This window comes from Marmota marmota, unplaced genomic scaffold (genome assembly GCF_001458135.2).
Source record: "Marmota marmota marmota unplaced genomic scaffold, marMar, whole genome shotgun sequence".
Lineage (NCBI taxonomy): Eukaryota > Metazoa > Chordata > Mammalia > Rodentia > Sciuridae > Marmota > Marmota marmota.
Genome location: NW_026000174.1, coordinates 18,642,743 through 18,659,247, shown reverse-complemented (window position 1 = coordinate 18,659,247; position 16,505 = coordinate 18,642,743). Strand labels below are relative to the sequence as shown.

General features: G+C 34.4%; 2 protein-coding genes across 2 annotated transcripts; both read left to right on the top strand.

Moving 5' to 3' along the window:
- Window positions 1-1,241: 1,241 nt before the first annotated feature.
- Window positions 1,242-2,185, top strand: LOC107133695 (olfactory receptor 52E8-like). Its single transcript, XM_015475935.1, is given in 2 exon segments — window positions 1,242-1,874; window positions 1,877-2,185. Coding segments are annotated over 2 exon segments (942 nt in total).
- Window positions 2,186-9,216: 7,031 nt separating this feature from the next.
- Window positions 9,217-16,505, top strand: LOC107133684 (olfactory receptor 52E8-like). The gene is made up of 3 exons (XM_048788199.1): window positions 9,217-9,354; window positions 11,652-11,978; window positions 12,882-16,505. The coding sequence occupies exon 3, from the start codon at window positions 12,963-12,965 to the stop codon at window positions 13,899-13,901; it is 939 nt and encodes a 312-aa protein (XP_048644156.1). The 5' UTR covers window positions 9,217-9,354; window positions 11,652-11,978; window positions 12,882-12,962; the 3' UTR covers window positions 13,902-16,505.

Sequence of the window (16,505 nt, the reverse complement as noted above, 5' to 3'; positions counted from 1 at the left end):
TCTCTCTCTCTCTCTCTCTCTCTCTCTCTCTCTCTCTCTCTCTCTCTTCCTAACAGAATTTCCAAAATTTTTAGATTATGTATCATTTTGGTTACTCTACATAATCTTCAAATGGACACTTTTAGCAAGGATTTGTTCTGTAATAGATTTAAAGTTGGATGTACTGAAATTCATATTTTTGATAGGTGTTTTGACTTCCCCTAACATTTGTGTATTCTTAAATTGAATCAAATCTTTCTGTGCAATTGTACACATCACATTCAATCACTTGCACATTATTAGGACAACTAGCTTTCCTCAGATAAGTTCACTGAAAGAACATATTCCTTTCTTGCTTCAATTTTTTAATTTACTATATGTGCAGAATTTATTACAATACAGACATCTATAATGACATAAGAGCTGTGATAGAATCTATGCAGGAAAACAACCTTTAGGTTTTTACAGAGCTGCTTCTTCCTCATGAATAGAAGGCTGATATATACTTGGAAATGGTATAACTCAAATATTTAGTCTTCCTTCCAACAACTGGCCTTTATTTGGTCAGTTTCTTTATGAGATGTATTTCAAACACTGACCAAATCATAGATTTTTATTTATTAAAATAACCTCTTAATTCATATTTCATCCTAATTGCAAAATACTCTTTGCCACACATTTTTTCTCCTTGTCTTTGTCTGTTTTCTAAAACTGATGAGTACTATTTTTCAAAAACAAGTTATAATGAGAAAGGAATTATTTATTTTCTGAAACATAACATTGAAATTACCTGAAGTTCTGTCTCATTTTAATCAATTTGTATGTTTCTAAAAATCTTAAGTGAGAACTTCCATGTGAGATAAGAAATACCAAGAGAAACAGCAAGCATATTAAACAAAAATATACCTATATAACACTAGGAGGTGCACAGACCTGACACTTAATATTCCCCATTAATTCTGGTTACACTCCAGAGTGTTCAGCAGACATCCCTCTGCCCTCTCCTCTTTAATCGGTCTTGTCATCAGATAAAGCAGCAGTAGAGTAAGGAAGATTCTATTACTTGTCCCATATAATTCTCATGAGACATAAGCAGAGACTAAGAATCATTTTATTTATAAATATGAATAAAGTAAGATTAAAATGTCATTTTACATTTGACTAGGTATCTAGACAAAGCAAGAAGTGGAGCAAGAATCGCTAATGGAAAATCAGTAATTATCTCTGGCATACACAAAAGGCTATTTAAGACAGAAAAAAAAATGTCTATGCCTAATGACACCCAATTCCATCCTTCTTCATTCCTACTGGTGGGCATCCCAGGACTAGAAGATGTGCACATCTGGATTGGACTACCCTTTTTCTTTGTGTATCTTGTTGCACTCCTGGGAAATACTGCTGTCTTATTTGTGATCCAGACTGAGCACAGTCTTCATGAGCCCATGTACTACTTCTTGGCCATGTTGGATTCTGTTGACTTGGGCTTGTCTACAGCCACTATCCCTAAAATGCTGGGCATCTTCTGGTTCAATCTTGGGGAAATATCTTTTGGAGGCTGCCTTTCTCAGATGTTCTTCATCCACTTTTTCACTGTCATGGAGAGCATCCTGTTGGTGGCCATGGTCTTTGACCGCTACATTGCCATTTGCAAACCTCTTCGATGCACCATGATCCTCACCACCAAAATCATCAGCATCATCGCAGGCATTGCTATCTTGCGAAGCCTGTACATGGTGGTTCCACTGTTATTTCTCCTCCTGAGGCTGCCCTTCTGTGGGCACCATATCATCCCTCATACCTACTGTGAGCACATGGGTATTGCCCATCTGGCTTGTGCCAGCATCAAAGTCAACATCATGTTTGGTCTTAGCAACATCTGTCTCTTATTATTGGATGTGTTTTTTTTATTATTCTCTCCTATGCCAGGATTCTCTGTGCTGTCTTCTGCCTGCTTTCCTGGGAGGCTCAGTTCAAAGCTCTCAATACCTGTGGCTCCCACATTGGTGTTATCTTATCCTTTTTTACACCAGCATTTTTCTCTTTCTTGACACATCGTTTTGGCCATAATATCCCCCAGTATATTCACATTTTCTTGGCCAACCTCTACGTGGTTGTTCCACCAGCCCTCAATCCTGTAATCTATGGGGTCAGGACCAAGCAGATTCGGGAACTTGTGATGAGGATTTTTCTCAAGACAGATCACTAGCCAATTGGAGGTTGGAGGGTTTGTTTTAGAATTTGTTTCCTCTATTATTCAAAGTAGAGTTACTTTATATATAATCCAGTAGAAAGGAAGAAGAGGGAGGAGAATATTGTAACTGACCATGTTATTTCACTGTGAATTGAAGCTTTTTCCTTTGAGAGTAATAGTGAGGATATTGGAATTTATATAAAATCTACTTTTACAAGTACTTTCATTAATATTGTTGCATCCTCAAGATATGCCTATAAACCATATACTATTTTCTACACTTTTCAATGAATATATTAGTGTTTTAGAAGCCAAGTAATTTATTCAAATTTTGTGTTTAGTAGGAAGTAGTAATTTAACTCAAGTAAGTTTCTCCAAGTTGTAATAATTTGTTTTATTCATTCCAGGGAGTCTCAGAATTTAAGACAATACAGAATGAAAGTACTAATTTCAGAGATATCATGAAAAGCTTAAGTGGCTTCCAGAATTCTTAAAATAATAATAGCTTACCCTAACATGGCATATCAATCTACTAATCTACTGTAAGTCTGCAATGTAATATATATGTGTGTGTGTGTGTGTGTGTACACACACACACACACACATATACATACATCTCAAAGAGATTTATATTGCTACTATACACACATATACTCATTAACAATATTATGTTTAATTTACCCAAGCATAGAAAGAAGCAGATATAGTAATAAAATTAGAAAAGAGATTAGAAATTAAAGGGAAAAATGGAGTTTCAGCATTTCATGAAATATTCATTTATAAATAGTTTACTTACTTAAATAATATTCACATATAATATATATATGTATATATGACAGTATCACTATATATGCATATATCTATACACACAAACTTTTAACATGTTCTACATTGTCAGTTTTTGATCAATAGAAATATATATAGTCACATACTTTTGTCTAAGCACTTTGGGAAAGAAGAAATAATAAGCTAGTTCTACAATAGTGGAGATAAGCAAATATTTCTGAGGATTTGGAGGGCATGTGATTATCAGTAAATTAATTCATAAAGGACTCAGAAAGGTTTGGGAGAAAGAAGAATTTAGGAAGAAACTTTGAATGTGCGCCCTTTTTTTCTGGCTTGTCTGCCACGCACCCACTGAAGACAAAATTCAACAGAAAACCACATAGACATCTTGTTAAGGAAATGATAAGACAGATACCTAAAAATATCACATTGAAATTAGTTGTCTTGCCTCTTATTTAATCAATTATTATTTATTTATTTATTGTTTTAAGATATTTAATTGAAAAATAAAATCATATATATTCAATTTGGGCAATGTCATGATTTGAGATATATATGCATTGTGTACTAATTACCATAACAAAATTAACATAGCTATCAATGCCCCCTTTCTGCACTGATTCAGAACTTGTTCACCTTATGACTTGAAGTTTTAGCCCTTTGACCAATGTCTTCCCATTGCCCCTGCTCTCAGCTACTGGTAACACTGTTCTACATTTTGTTTGTATCAGTTCAAGTTTTTTAAGTTCCACATATAAATTAGATCATGGAGTATTATTTAACACACTGAAATTTGGGAAGAGGATAATGTGATATCAGCACAATATAGCCTATCTTGATTTGTAGACAAGATCTATTCTTGAATTATAGGAGGGGGATATTATAAAGGTGTAGTAACTGGGACACTACATTTTTGGTGTAAATATAGAACACCAGTCAAATCAAACTAAATAGAGTCCAGAAACAGATACAAACATATGATTTTCCCTGAATTAAGGCTTTGATAATATTGCAGCACAATGAGAAAAGATGTTATTTTCAATGAAAGATACTGAGTCAAATGGAGACCCATATGAAAAAAATGAATCTAGATGGTTACCTTATGCTATACAAAATATGTTTCCAATTATAGAATTGTGGGTATACAGTTGAAAGCAAAAACAATACAGCTTCTGGGAAAAAAAGTATCTCCGTGACCTTGGAATAAGGATAGATTCTAAAACAGAACACAAGTACATGAGCATATACATGCTACATACATGCTAACAATATTGGAAACATATAAATTAGCCAATGAATACTAAAACTAAAAACTCTCAGCAAACAAACATTTACAAAGAAAACAGGCAAGTCAAAGGCTTGCATATGGAATATGAAGAGTACTCCTAAAAATCAGCAAATAAAGGGACCACAACCACATAGAAAAATGAGTGAAGAATATGCATGGGGATTTCTCCAAGGAGGACATCCAACTTTCTAGTGACTATAAAGAGAAGCTCTACTTCCTTAGTCATAAGGGAAGTACATTTAAAACCACTGAGCAGCTTCACTATCCACTGGCCAGGATGGCTAAAATGAAAAATATTGAATGGTAAGAAAGAATGTGAAGTAACCAGAATGCTTATATGTTGATATGAGAAAGTAAATTGGTAGAATCATTTTTGAAAATTAGCAGTATTTTCAAAAGCTAATCATATACACACCCTAGGACCTCCAAATTTCTTTCCTAGGAATATATCCATTGGGAGTTTTTCACATTTTTTCCTGGTAATATGTGCATCAATTATCACAGAAGCATGATATGAATCAATAATACTGCCCAAATATATATTGAATAGAATATATAAATACTAAGTACCAAAGGGAAAGAGCAAACTGTAACAACAATAAACACATTGAATGGAATGGATCAGATAGAATAAGTTTTCTTATGTATATTATATAAATGTTGTTACATAGTATATACTACCACATTTATTTAAAGTTCAAGAAGAGGAGTGATAACAAAAGGGCTTAATTGTCAAATCAGGTTCATACAAGCTAGTACAAAAGTTTTCAGTGGTTTGACAATAAGGAAAATCATAATGTTTTCTTTTTAATAATAAAATATTATTATTGTAAAAACCTTCAAACAACACAGAAGTTGAGAATAAATGAAAATTCCTCTTTTCCTGTGACCTCTGTCCAATTCTACCTCCTTCCCCAGATGTATTGTAATAAAAAATTTGGTATATATGTTCCATATATTTTTATTTTTTAAAATTTATACTATTGTGATGAAAATCTTTCATATGAGATATTATTGTACCAAGATTTTAGTGTACAAGACGTTGTCAATTATAGGCACAGTGTTATACAACTGACTTCTAGAGCTTACATTTCTTCCAAAAGTGAAACTTCACCTGGAAGAGTAATTCCCCATGTCTCTCTAACCCCAGACCCAGGTAAGCCTTATTTCCCCCCTTTGATTGTACTAAATTGACTATTCTAGATACTGCCCATAAATCCAATTGCATAGTATATGTGACTGGCTTATTTCATTTGGCACAATATCCTCAAGGTTCATTCTTCATGTCATACATTGCATAATTTCCCTCTTTTTTTGTTACTGAGGATTGAACTCAGGAGGACTTTATCACTTAGCTACATTTCTAGTCCTTTTTATTTTATTTTGAGATGGACTCTCACTAAGTTGCCCAGCCAGTTTTGAACTTGTGATCCTGCCTCAGCCTCCTAAGTAGTTGGGATTATAGGCCTTGCCACAACACCCAGCTAATTTCCCTCCCTTTGAAGACTGAATAGTATTCTATTTTGTGTGTAACCCAAATTTTCCTTATTTGTATTTCTTTTGGTGGACATTTAAGTTGTTTACATATCTTGGCTGTTGTGAATGGTGTTGCGATGAACATGGGAGTGTGAATATTTCCTTGAGATCTAATTTTAAGTCTTTAGGATAAACACTCAGAAGTGGAATGACTAGACCATATGCTAGTTCTATTTTTAATTCTTAGAAGTCCATCTTCCATGCTATTTTCTAGAGGCTGTACCATATTGCATTCCCACATTCTCACCTGCACATCTTTTTTTGTTTGTTTGTTTTAAATAATAGATTTCTTGATAGGTTTAAGGTGATATCTCACTGTACTTTTGATATACTTTTCCCTGATGATTAGTGATATTAAGTATCTTTTTCTAAATCTGTTCACACTTTTTTCATGAAAAATATTTATTTAAGTCTTTAATACATTTTTAAATCAGGTTGGTTTTTTTGCTGTAGAGATGTGGGAGTCTTGTATATTTTGCAGACTAATTCTTTATCAGATATATATTTTATAAATATATTCTTCTACCTCAGAGGTCACCTTTTGTTTCATAGATTGTTAAAAGCAAAAGCTTTTTAGTTTGCTGTAATCCCACTTGTGTGTTTTTTATTTTGGTGGTTTGTTCTTTCATTGTTATATTCAAAAATATCATTCCTATGAAGTTTCACCCTAAGTTTTCTTCTAGAAATTTTTAGTTTCAAAATTTACATTTAGGTTTCTGAACTATCTTTAATTTAATTTTATGGTATAAGATAAAATCTAGCTTTATTCTTTTGCACATAGATAACTAACCCAAGGCTTATGGATTTTATTTAACATGAGGCATGTTTTCAGGCATGAATGTATAGAAATTGATTGCACAAGGTGAGCTGTTTTGTTTATGGACTATCTCCATCTTATATCCCATTACTTATAATAGCAATTCTCCATCAAGCTAAGCTCTCATAAATCCATCAAATATAAGTTTTCATGATAAGTAACCTGTCTGAACCATGAATACTATGATTATAATATTTATATTAGCTTTCAACTGGTAAGTAGAGTTAGTGAGCTCATTAGGATGATTGGTTACTAGTCTACAAGATGATTAACTGGGGTAGTTGCTATTTCTGGGTCTCCCAAGCAGAGAAAAATGGTTTCCTGACTGCTGTTGGTTCTTTGTTTCCTTGTAAGCAAACATCGTGTGGTGTTAAAAGTCAGGCTTGTGGCTATTGTGGGGGAGCAGTAGTAACTAGGGGCTAGTATGAGATGGCTTCTGAATTGCAAATAAATTTCATTTCTTGATCTGTTTGATACTGATGCTTTGTGAAAATTTATCAACCCTACACTTAATATTTTTAAAAAATTAGTTATAGATGGATATAATACCTTATTGTATTTATTTATTTTTACTCGGTGCTGATGTTGGATCCCAGTCCCTCACATGTGGTAGGCAAGTGCTGTACCACTGAGAGAAAATTATGCCCCTACACTTAACCTTTCATGCATTTCCATAGGCTGGTTCCATAACTAGGCTATTGTGAATTGTGCTGCTATTAGCAGAGGAATGTATGTATCTCTTAAGTATGCTGTCTTTGATTTTTATTTTTTTTATATAGTAAAGGGTAGTCTAGCTGGATCATATGGAACCAGTCTAAGTATCTGTCAGCAGAAGAAAAAAGAAAATGTTTTATATATACATGAGGGAGATTTATTCATCAATAAAGAAGAATGAAATTATTCATTTGTTTGAAAATGTATAGAGATGGAAAGAATTATGTTATGCAAAATAAAACAAACTCAAAAAGATAAATGCATTATCTTTTCCTTCATCTGTAGAAACCAGAGAGAAAAAAGGAAAAAAAATGGGGGGATCTCATGAAAGTAGAAGGGAGACCATTAGGGGTAGAGGAAGGAGATGGGGGAAAGGGAAGAAGGATGAGTGAAAGGAGGTTCTGTGGTATGAAATTGACCAAATTTTGCATATGCGTGTATGAATATGCCACAATGCATTTCACCATTCTGTATAATTACATGTACTAGTAAAAATTTTAGAAAGAAATAATGAACATAAAATTTAAATGTAACATCTTAAAGTTCAAAATTTTTAGAAGACTGCATAAGAGAAAAGTCTTTGTGACTTTGGCTAACATAAAGTTTTCTTAGACAAGACGCTAAAGGCACTCTTCTAGAAAAGAAAGAAAAATTGAACTTCATTAAAAAAAATAAGAGCTAATGCTATTTAAAAGACACTGTTTAGGAAAGGAGAAGACAAGTCACATCCTGGGAGAAAATAGTTGCGAAGTACATAAATGACTGAAGACATTTTTCCAGAACATACTTTCAATTATTCTTTGTCAATTAATACTAAAATAAAATAAAAAAGAGAATTCTCATAACTCAATATGAAAACAAATAATCCAATGAAAACAAGCAAAATATTTCAATAGGCATTTCACTAGAACAAATGATATGTTAATGATACATAAGGCAAATAAACACTTGAAACCATGTTTAGCCACCTCTAAAGTTCAGGGAAATGCAAACTAAAAACACAATGAGACAGAGTACCAAGTGTCAGTGATAACGCGGAGCAACTTATATTCCCATACAGAGCAATACCAGTCCTGTCAACAACCACCAGGAACTGATAATGAAAAAAAATTAAAAAGGAGGGGTAATATTACTTGCTGGGACAAGGGAGACTTCACACACTGTGATGAAATGGTGGTGTCCTCAGTAAGAGTGTGTGAGGAAGAGCTTGATATTGAATTTTAGCTTGTTTTGGGGGTGGCTTTCAGAAATAGATGGTTTCAAGAAAAGAAGCTAAATCTATTATTAGATATATTAATAATTTTTATACAGGAATTGGGGGAAAGGAGTAGGGCCAAAGCTTTATTTGATGACTATAATTACTTGTATGTGTTAGGAGTATTCCTTTTTTTTACAGCAGTATTGCATTTGTGTATATTCAGACATAGTTATGGAAGAGTATATAGTTTTTATTTCACTCCATTATCATAGACACGAAGTAACTGATATTGATATTTTTTGAAATTTTTAAGTGGATGTCATCACTGTCAAGGTAACAGTGCCAGGCCTGATATCAGATGACAGTTGTTTAAACTGTTTAGCCTATCTACCATGATTCTACACTTATATGGCTTAGACACAGTATATATTCTCTATGTGGGACTAATGGTACAGAATAATTAGAAAACAGAAGTTATAAAAGAAGAAATTTTTACAAGTTGGGGACCTAAGAAGAAAAACATGAAAGTCTCAAGGGATTCCTATACACATGTGCCCTTCATGCTCAATAAACCAGTGGTGAGAATTTATGAATTGTTTGTCTTTCATGTTGCTGTCCCATGGAATCCTAGAGGAGCATCTATTCCTGCTCTTGTCCGGTAAAACCCCAGAGGAGCATCTATTCCTGCTCTAGTCCCACGGAACCCCAAAGGAGCATCTATTCCTGGTCAGGGAAAGGATTTTCAATCCCATTATGAATTTTTCTCCTTGAACCTAAGTTTGGAGCTGAAGCACATTGGAGCAGTTATTAAGTTGGCTGGAGGCTTTTTCTTGCCTGTATCTGAGGTTGGTGAGTTGGTACAGGCTTGACTGCCATTCATGTTTGATCACATAGACTGAGGAGGCATAGAGCCTATAATATTCCATCTTGTCTCTTCTGTGTTTTGTTCTTTTTCTGTCTCTCTTTCCCTTTCCTTTTATTGCTCCCCCTCCTCTTTGCTAGTGCTTCGTTTTAGCCTAATTTTATTGAACTTTATCATGGTACTAGTAATTTCAGAATTTATTTGTTTCATATCCAAAAATTGATGCTCTCAAAAATTTCCCAAATAAATACATTTTCTATCTTTAATTCATTGTCACTATGGCAAAGAAAAGCAATAACTTGACACCTCCAAATTCCAAATAGTTGTTTTAGTATCTGCAAAGCATAGGCTGAATTTCTTCCATTCTGATCTGTGTGTATATAGCTTCCTGTTTACATGAATATTCAAACTTTCTTCTTTGTCTCCCATATGATGAAGCCATTTTAACATTAAATATATAACCTGTAGGGGGGAAAGGGTTTTTATGACTTCAACTTTCTTTTTCCATAGAGATGGCAACTGGCAAAACTTATTCACTTACTCTCTGACTTCCTGATCTGGGATCCTCTTTCTCTGTCCCAGATCATTAAAATGTGCTGTTGTTGTTGTTATTATAGTGCTAGGGATCAAATCCAAAGCTTTGCACATGGTAGTTAAGTGCTTCACTCTACATTCCCAACCCTTTCAACAGTATTTATTTAGCTATCCTCCTATCTATTTTGTCTGGGTTGGAGGAGGGGATCTTATCTGTATTGATTTAGATTTGGCATGTAGTTCTTACAACAAAAACATTTTTGGGCAGCATATACCTTGGATGTTGTCTCTAAATTTTCCCCAAACACAGCATATTCATGAGAAGTAAACAGTTGCTTCAAAATAGAAGAGGCACTCAAAACTGTCTAGAGGAACAATTCTAGTCTCAGAGAGAGGAAAGCCTGTAACATTCTGCAGAGTATTTGATGAAAGAATGGTACACTGCAGAATACTTGATGTAACATGCTTCTGGCTTTAACACAGCTCCTGAACTTTTGTTGTTCATTTTGTGTAGGGATAAGGATCTGCCACCTAAAGTGAAGTTCTCCTCAATGGATGAGGCTGCTTTACAGCATTTCCTCCCTCCTTCCTCTCCCAGTTTATTTCTGTGCTGTGGATAAGTCTCCTGAATTCCCCCTCCCAAGTCTAATTCTCTGATTATAGATTTCAAAAGTCCCTGGTTTATCCTTTCGTCCCTTGTACAAACATTTGTTTAACACTTTAATATGGAGAGATAATGATATATGCTGAAAACAAGTTGACATTGTAAAAGGTAAATATCTCAGATTTTCAAAAAGGCACTGCTAGTAAACTTTTAAAACTGCCATTTCATTGATGCCATAGAGTACAGCACACAAGAATTTACATAAAGATAATCAGGTATGCATGAATGAGTCCATCCATCGTATTTTACATTCCCTCTGTGATTGATTGTCATGATCACGTGTTTCAAGATCACTAACATCTTCCTAAATATCTGCCCAGTAGCCTCCCTCTACTAATGGCCCTATTGTCAGAAAAGCCTCGGCTAGAGTCACTGACCTCATATACCCATAGGGACTCACTTATGAGGATGGATTACAGTGTTCCTTCTCCTTTCTCCATCCTTAGCTGCCAGATAATTTTTTTGTGATTCTGTCCATCTTATATGAGGACTTCATCAAGTGCTAAAATTAATAATTATCTGCATATTTAATATTCATTAACAACTCTTTTTTGGGGGGGAGGAACAACTGTATTCTAGATGCTGTGATAAGAGAAATACGGTGAACAAAATCACTCCTTCCCCTCCCTCTTGATTTTGCATGAAGTTTACAATTAGAAGGGAACTGAGACCTTCAACAGGTAGTCACCGTGGAGAGAGAACATTACAAGCCAATGCACTGAGTTTGGTGAAGGCTTTTCTGGGAATGAGTAGCTAAGGTGCAGCTGGAAGACTGACAGGGGCAGGGTGCTGACTCCCTTTGTCTGTTCCTCATACCTGTCTTGGCCTCCCTCCCACAGGCACGGTTCCATAGTTAGGGTTTCATCCTCCTCTTTTATCTCACAAGCCCTTGCCTCTCCTATTCTTAAAGTCATCTATTCAGTTTCATATATCTCAAGCTCACATGTTTCCTGTAACATTCTGACTTGTTACCTAGGAAGACGTCATGTTTCCCATCATTAACACTATTTCAGATCCTTCAAAGGCCAATTTCTTATGGATATTATGAAGAACCCACTCATTCTTATCTCCTTCCTTTTTAGAAATATGAATTTGGACCAATTGCATAAGTAAAATAAGCAATAAGGAAGAAAGAGTACACTGGAAAGAGACCCTAGGGTGCTGATCATGGTGATAAATATAGTCCACAAAAATTGAATAAAGGACTAAATGCTTGAGCCTAAACAAAATCCAAGAAATAAATGCAGTTGAGAAGTGCCCTGGCAATGCTAAAGACGTCAGAAAGCTGGGTGACTGTGACAAAGCATTTTCATTTTAAGGATTGAATTATGCATCTGTGATCCAGACTTTAAAAAAAAATACATTGATACGGAAGTTAAAACCTGTCCTGTTTTCCTCCTGTGGCTGATGTGAGTAAAAAGTGATTAAATATGTCTAAAGCATTCTTGTAAAGTAAATAACAATTGTTTATATAGCATCATAGTTTTAATAATTCTTCTCTTTCTTCTAATAACAATGATACTGATAACAAGAATGATAATGGCCATGATTCCCATTTAGGAATAAATCTTGCTATGATAGAGAGTAGTTAGAAATGGAATGAGCTCAGATGTTGCTGTAAGGAATATAGGAAATAAACAGGGAACCTGAAGTGTTAATGCTTTATGCCTGAATCTGTCTAACAATTATTGGCTTCATATCTAAGGTTAATTGTCATATTGGTTTTGTGAAATTGATAACCTCATAAGGCAAGGTTCTTATTTCAAAGAATGAAGACAATGTCTTCATCCATTGATGAAAACATAAAAAAGCAGCACAAATCAAAAAGTAGCAAAAAAGTTAGATTTTGATGAAAGTTCTGTATAAGCTGATTGAGTCAGAGAGAGAGAGGCTATGTTAAGGATCAGAAATGAAGGTGATTGAGAATATGCGGAAATGCACAGAGGTGTATATCAGTCTCATATTTCTAGTTAAGTAAATGGTTTTGGATGCTTTGGAAACCTATACTGTTACATATGTTTCTAGGTTGTAATCATTTATCAGTCAGATAGCAAAGTGTAAATCTTCTCTCAATTTATAAGTAAATTTTTTTTAAATGGAGTTCAATATAGAAACATCTACCAGCTAGTTGGTTTCATATTATCACTAGGCTTGGTTTATTATCTAACCAAACTCAGAGTATCTAATGAATGTTTAAATAATAAGTGATTTATTAAGGATCATTTTCCTTCTTTTGCCATAAATAGTGATGAATCTTTCTTGCATTCCAAGATAAAATGAATTAACTACATATTTTTTTTGTTCTTATTCAGAATTAGCAATATCAGTGAAGCATTAAGAAGACCTGCAGAGCACCCTTCAAATGAGTGAGCCCATCAGAGGCCCTTGCCAGCATGTCACCAGCAAATAGCTCATGTATTCACCCCTCCTCTTTTCTGTTGTTGGGAATCCCAGGACTGGAAAATATGCAGCTCTGGCTTGGCTTCCCATTCAGCACAGTGTATCTGATTGCTCTCCTGGGGAATGCCACCATTCTTTTGGTGATCCAGATTGAGCACAGCCTTCATCAGCCCATGTTCTACTTATTGGCCATTTTGGCTCTGACTGATTTGGGCCTGTCCACAGCAACTATCCCCAAAGTGCTAGGCATATTCTGGTTTGGTTTCAGTGAAATTGCTTTCAGGGACTGCTTAGCTCAAATGTTCTTCATACACCTGTTCACAGGCATAGAAACGTTCATGCTTGTGGCCATGGCCTTCGATCGCTACGTTGCTATTTGCCACCCTCTCCGATACAACACAATTCTCACCAACAGAACAATTTGTTTTATTGTTGGGGTAGGAATGTTGAAAAATTTTGTTTTGGTTTTTCCACTTGTATTTCTCCTTCTAAGGCTGTCATTCTGTGGCCACCATGTCATACCCCATACCTACTGTGAGCACATGGGCATTGCCCGTCTGGCCTGTGTCAGCATCAAGGTCAACATATTATTTGGATTAATTCTTATCTCTATGATCCTTTTGGATGTTATTTTGATTGCTGTCTCCTATGTGAAGATTCTCCATGCTGTCTTTAAACTCCCATCCTGGGAGGCCAGGCGTAAAGCTCTCAATACCTGTGGTTCCCACGTGTGCGTCATCTTAGCATTCTTCATCCCAGCCTTTTTCTCCTTTCTGACCCATCGATTTGGCCACAATATTCCACGTTATATCCACATCCTCCTTGCTAACTTATATGTGATTATCCCCCCTGCTCTAAACCCCCTTATTTATGGGATAAGAACCAAGCAGATCCGAGATCGGGTGGTGATAATTTTTTGTAAGGAGGTTTGACTGTGCATACTTAATTTGGAGATAGTCCTCAAATTTTATCCCTTTGCATTCTTCTGAGAGGGGAAATATATGTGTCATCAAGCTTCAATAGAGTAAATGTTTTACAGAATTTGACACTAAACACAAAATGTTTCCTTGCTTATGTGCAGTATCAAATTGGAAATAAATTTACCTAGCAAATATTTGTTCCTAGATAAATTAGAATCTTATTATTACAAAAGTAAGTATCATCTATTTCTATAATGAATATTAAAATTACGTTTCAGGGATAAAATATTACTGTGGTTCAAGTCAGCCAAACCAAGACACAAGTTTACTGGAGTCTTAAACTGTACTGGGTGCATAACCAAAACTATACCCTCCATGATGTGGCTGGGACTCATTCAATAAGGTGAATGCCTAAACAGAACAAAACTTGGAGTCCTCTCTCAAGTAGAAAGGAATTCTGCCAGTTTCCAAGTATGTTTAGTCCAGCTACACATTTTGGAACTGGCAGAATAATGACAGATTGGTTTTAGAGATCCACTAGGCCCATTGTGAAAGGGCTTAGAACTCTACTGATCAGATGACCTTCAATGAACCAATATTTTGACTATGGGCTTTTTAAAAAACATTTTTAAAAAATTGTTTTTCAAAGTATGCTACTAATAACATGAGAAGTGTAAGCCCCAAACTGGGAGAATACACTTGTAACACATATCAGAAAATGGATATGTGCCATTATCATACAAAGAAATTTTATAAGTCAATACTAAAAGACTAACACTCCAATTTGAAAGACTAAAATAAAAATTTGAATAAAAATATATACAAATTGTCCATTAGTCCTTGAGAAGTTGTTCACTTGGAAAATGCAAATTGAAATCATAATGAGTTATAAGTATGCACGAATTAAAATGGCTAAACTGAAAAACTAGTTCTAGCAATTATTAGAAAAGATATAGAGCAAGTGCCAAGGGCAATACACAATTGAAGAACTTTGGAAGACAGTTAATTTTTTTTATTCAACTAGGTATTTACATATGCAATAAAGAATAAAATAGAAACTTGCTTGTACTAAGATTCATATGGGGATATTCATAGAAACTTTGTGTGTAATAGCTCAAACTGAATATTTATTATAAGGTGAAAGATTTATTAACAGGAGAATGCTTTATCAAATTGGGTTATATCCACACAATGACATGGTATTCAGAAACAAAATGAACTATTAATTTACACACAAAAATAAATTTTATGAGTATTATAATATATAAAAGAGGCCAGAATAAATGTATTTCATTTACATAAAATTTTTAAAAAGGCAAACTAACCTCTAAGGTCAGAAAGGTCAGTGGTTGTCCATGGAAAGAGTACAAAGAGGGAGCACTACAAAGAATCACTGAGGAACTTTGTCAAAGATCAAATATTTATTATGTTGATTGTGCTTCTAATTTTGTGAGTGTATACATATGTTTAAACCTTGTCATCAAATTCTACAATTTAAATATATATAGTTTATTGTGTTATAAATACATCTTACTAAAGTTCTAGTAAAACCTCTTAGTTAAAGACATTAATAACTGGCCCAAGGAGTCACTCTACTTAGATATTGTAAGTATGACAGAAGGTGAGATACTGATCTGTTCTCCACCTGAAGTTGTTGAAAGGGATTCCACCAGAGCCTGAATGAGTATTGTTTAGTGAAACTGTTATCCACATACTGTTATTACTACAAGACATTGAAAGTGGAGATAATACTTTTCTGAGACAAAATACCAGCCCAAGAAGAAGCACAGCATGAGGACAGAGATATCATCATAAAGATTTGGCAAAGGGAATATTTTTATAAAAATTTTATCAAAGTATGTTTCCTATAAAATATTCAAAATTGCATGTATACAGCTTAAGTTTCTACATAAAGTAAATAAAAGTTGTTGTAATTTGTCACCCCAAAACGGTATAAATACAGGAAGTTCGAAGGTACTAGAGCAATAGCTTGTCTTCTCCCTTTTGGTTACTGCTTCACCAATGTGTAATCTGCCATCTGGATTCAATATCAGAGATTAGCTCTGCCTGTTTTTCTTTTTTAAGTTGAATAAATGGAAGGATAACAGTATGTATATTATGTCAGGCTTCGTTTATTTAACATTATATTTCTAAGAGTCATATGCTTTCAATTATCTTCATAGTTCTGTCTTCACCACTATATGGACATTCCAATTTATGAAAGCTTGAAATTATCTATTCATTCAACTATGAATTAATGTATGCTTCCAATTGGGGATTATAATGAATAGTGCTAACATGACGATCAACCCTATGTCTGTTGATGAATGGTTAGATGCATTTCTGTTCAGAATATAGGTAGAAATAGAATTGATGACTATAAAATATGAATTAGTTTAGCCTCAGAAGGTACAGCCAAATAACCTTTAGAAGTGGTTGTAAAATTATGTTTCTATGGCAATGGATAAGAGTGTCAATTGATCCGCAACATATTCAGCATTGTGCCTCTGCCTCTTTCATTTTAGCCATCCTGGTAAATGACTGCATAAACTATCCCAAATTTTTAATGAACATTTTTGTAATGATCAGTAAAGTTCAATAACTTTTCATATGTTA

Bases quoted from the DNA above. Each gene is read 5' to 3' on its own strand.
- LOC107133684 (XM_048788199.1), top strand. From the start codon at position 12,963: ATGTCACCAGCAAATAGCTCATGTATTCACCCCTCCTCTTTTCTGTTG.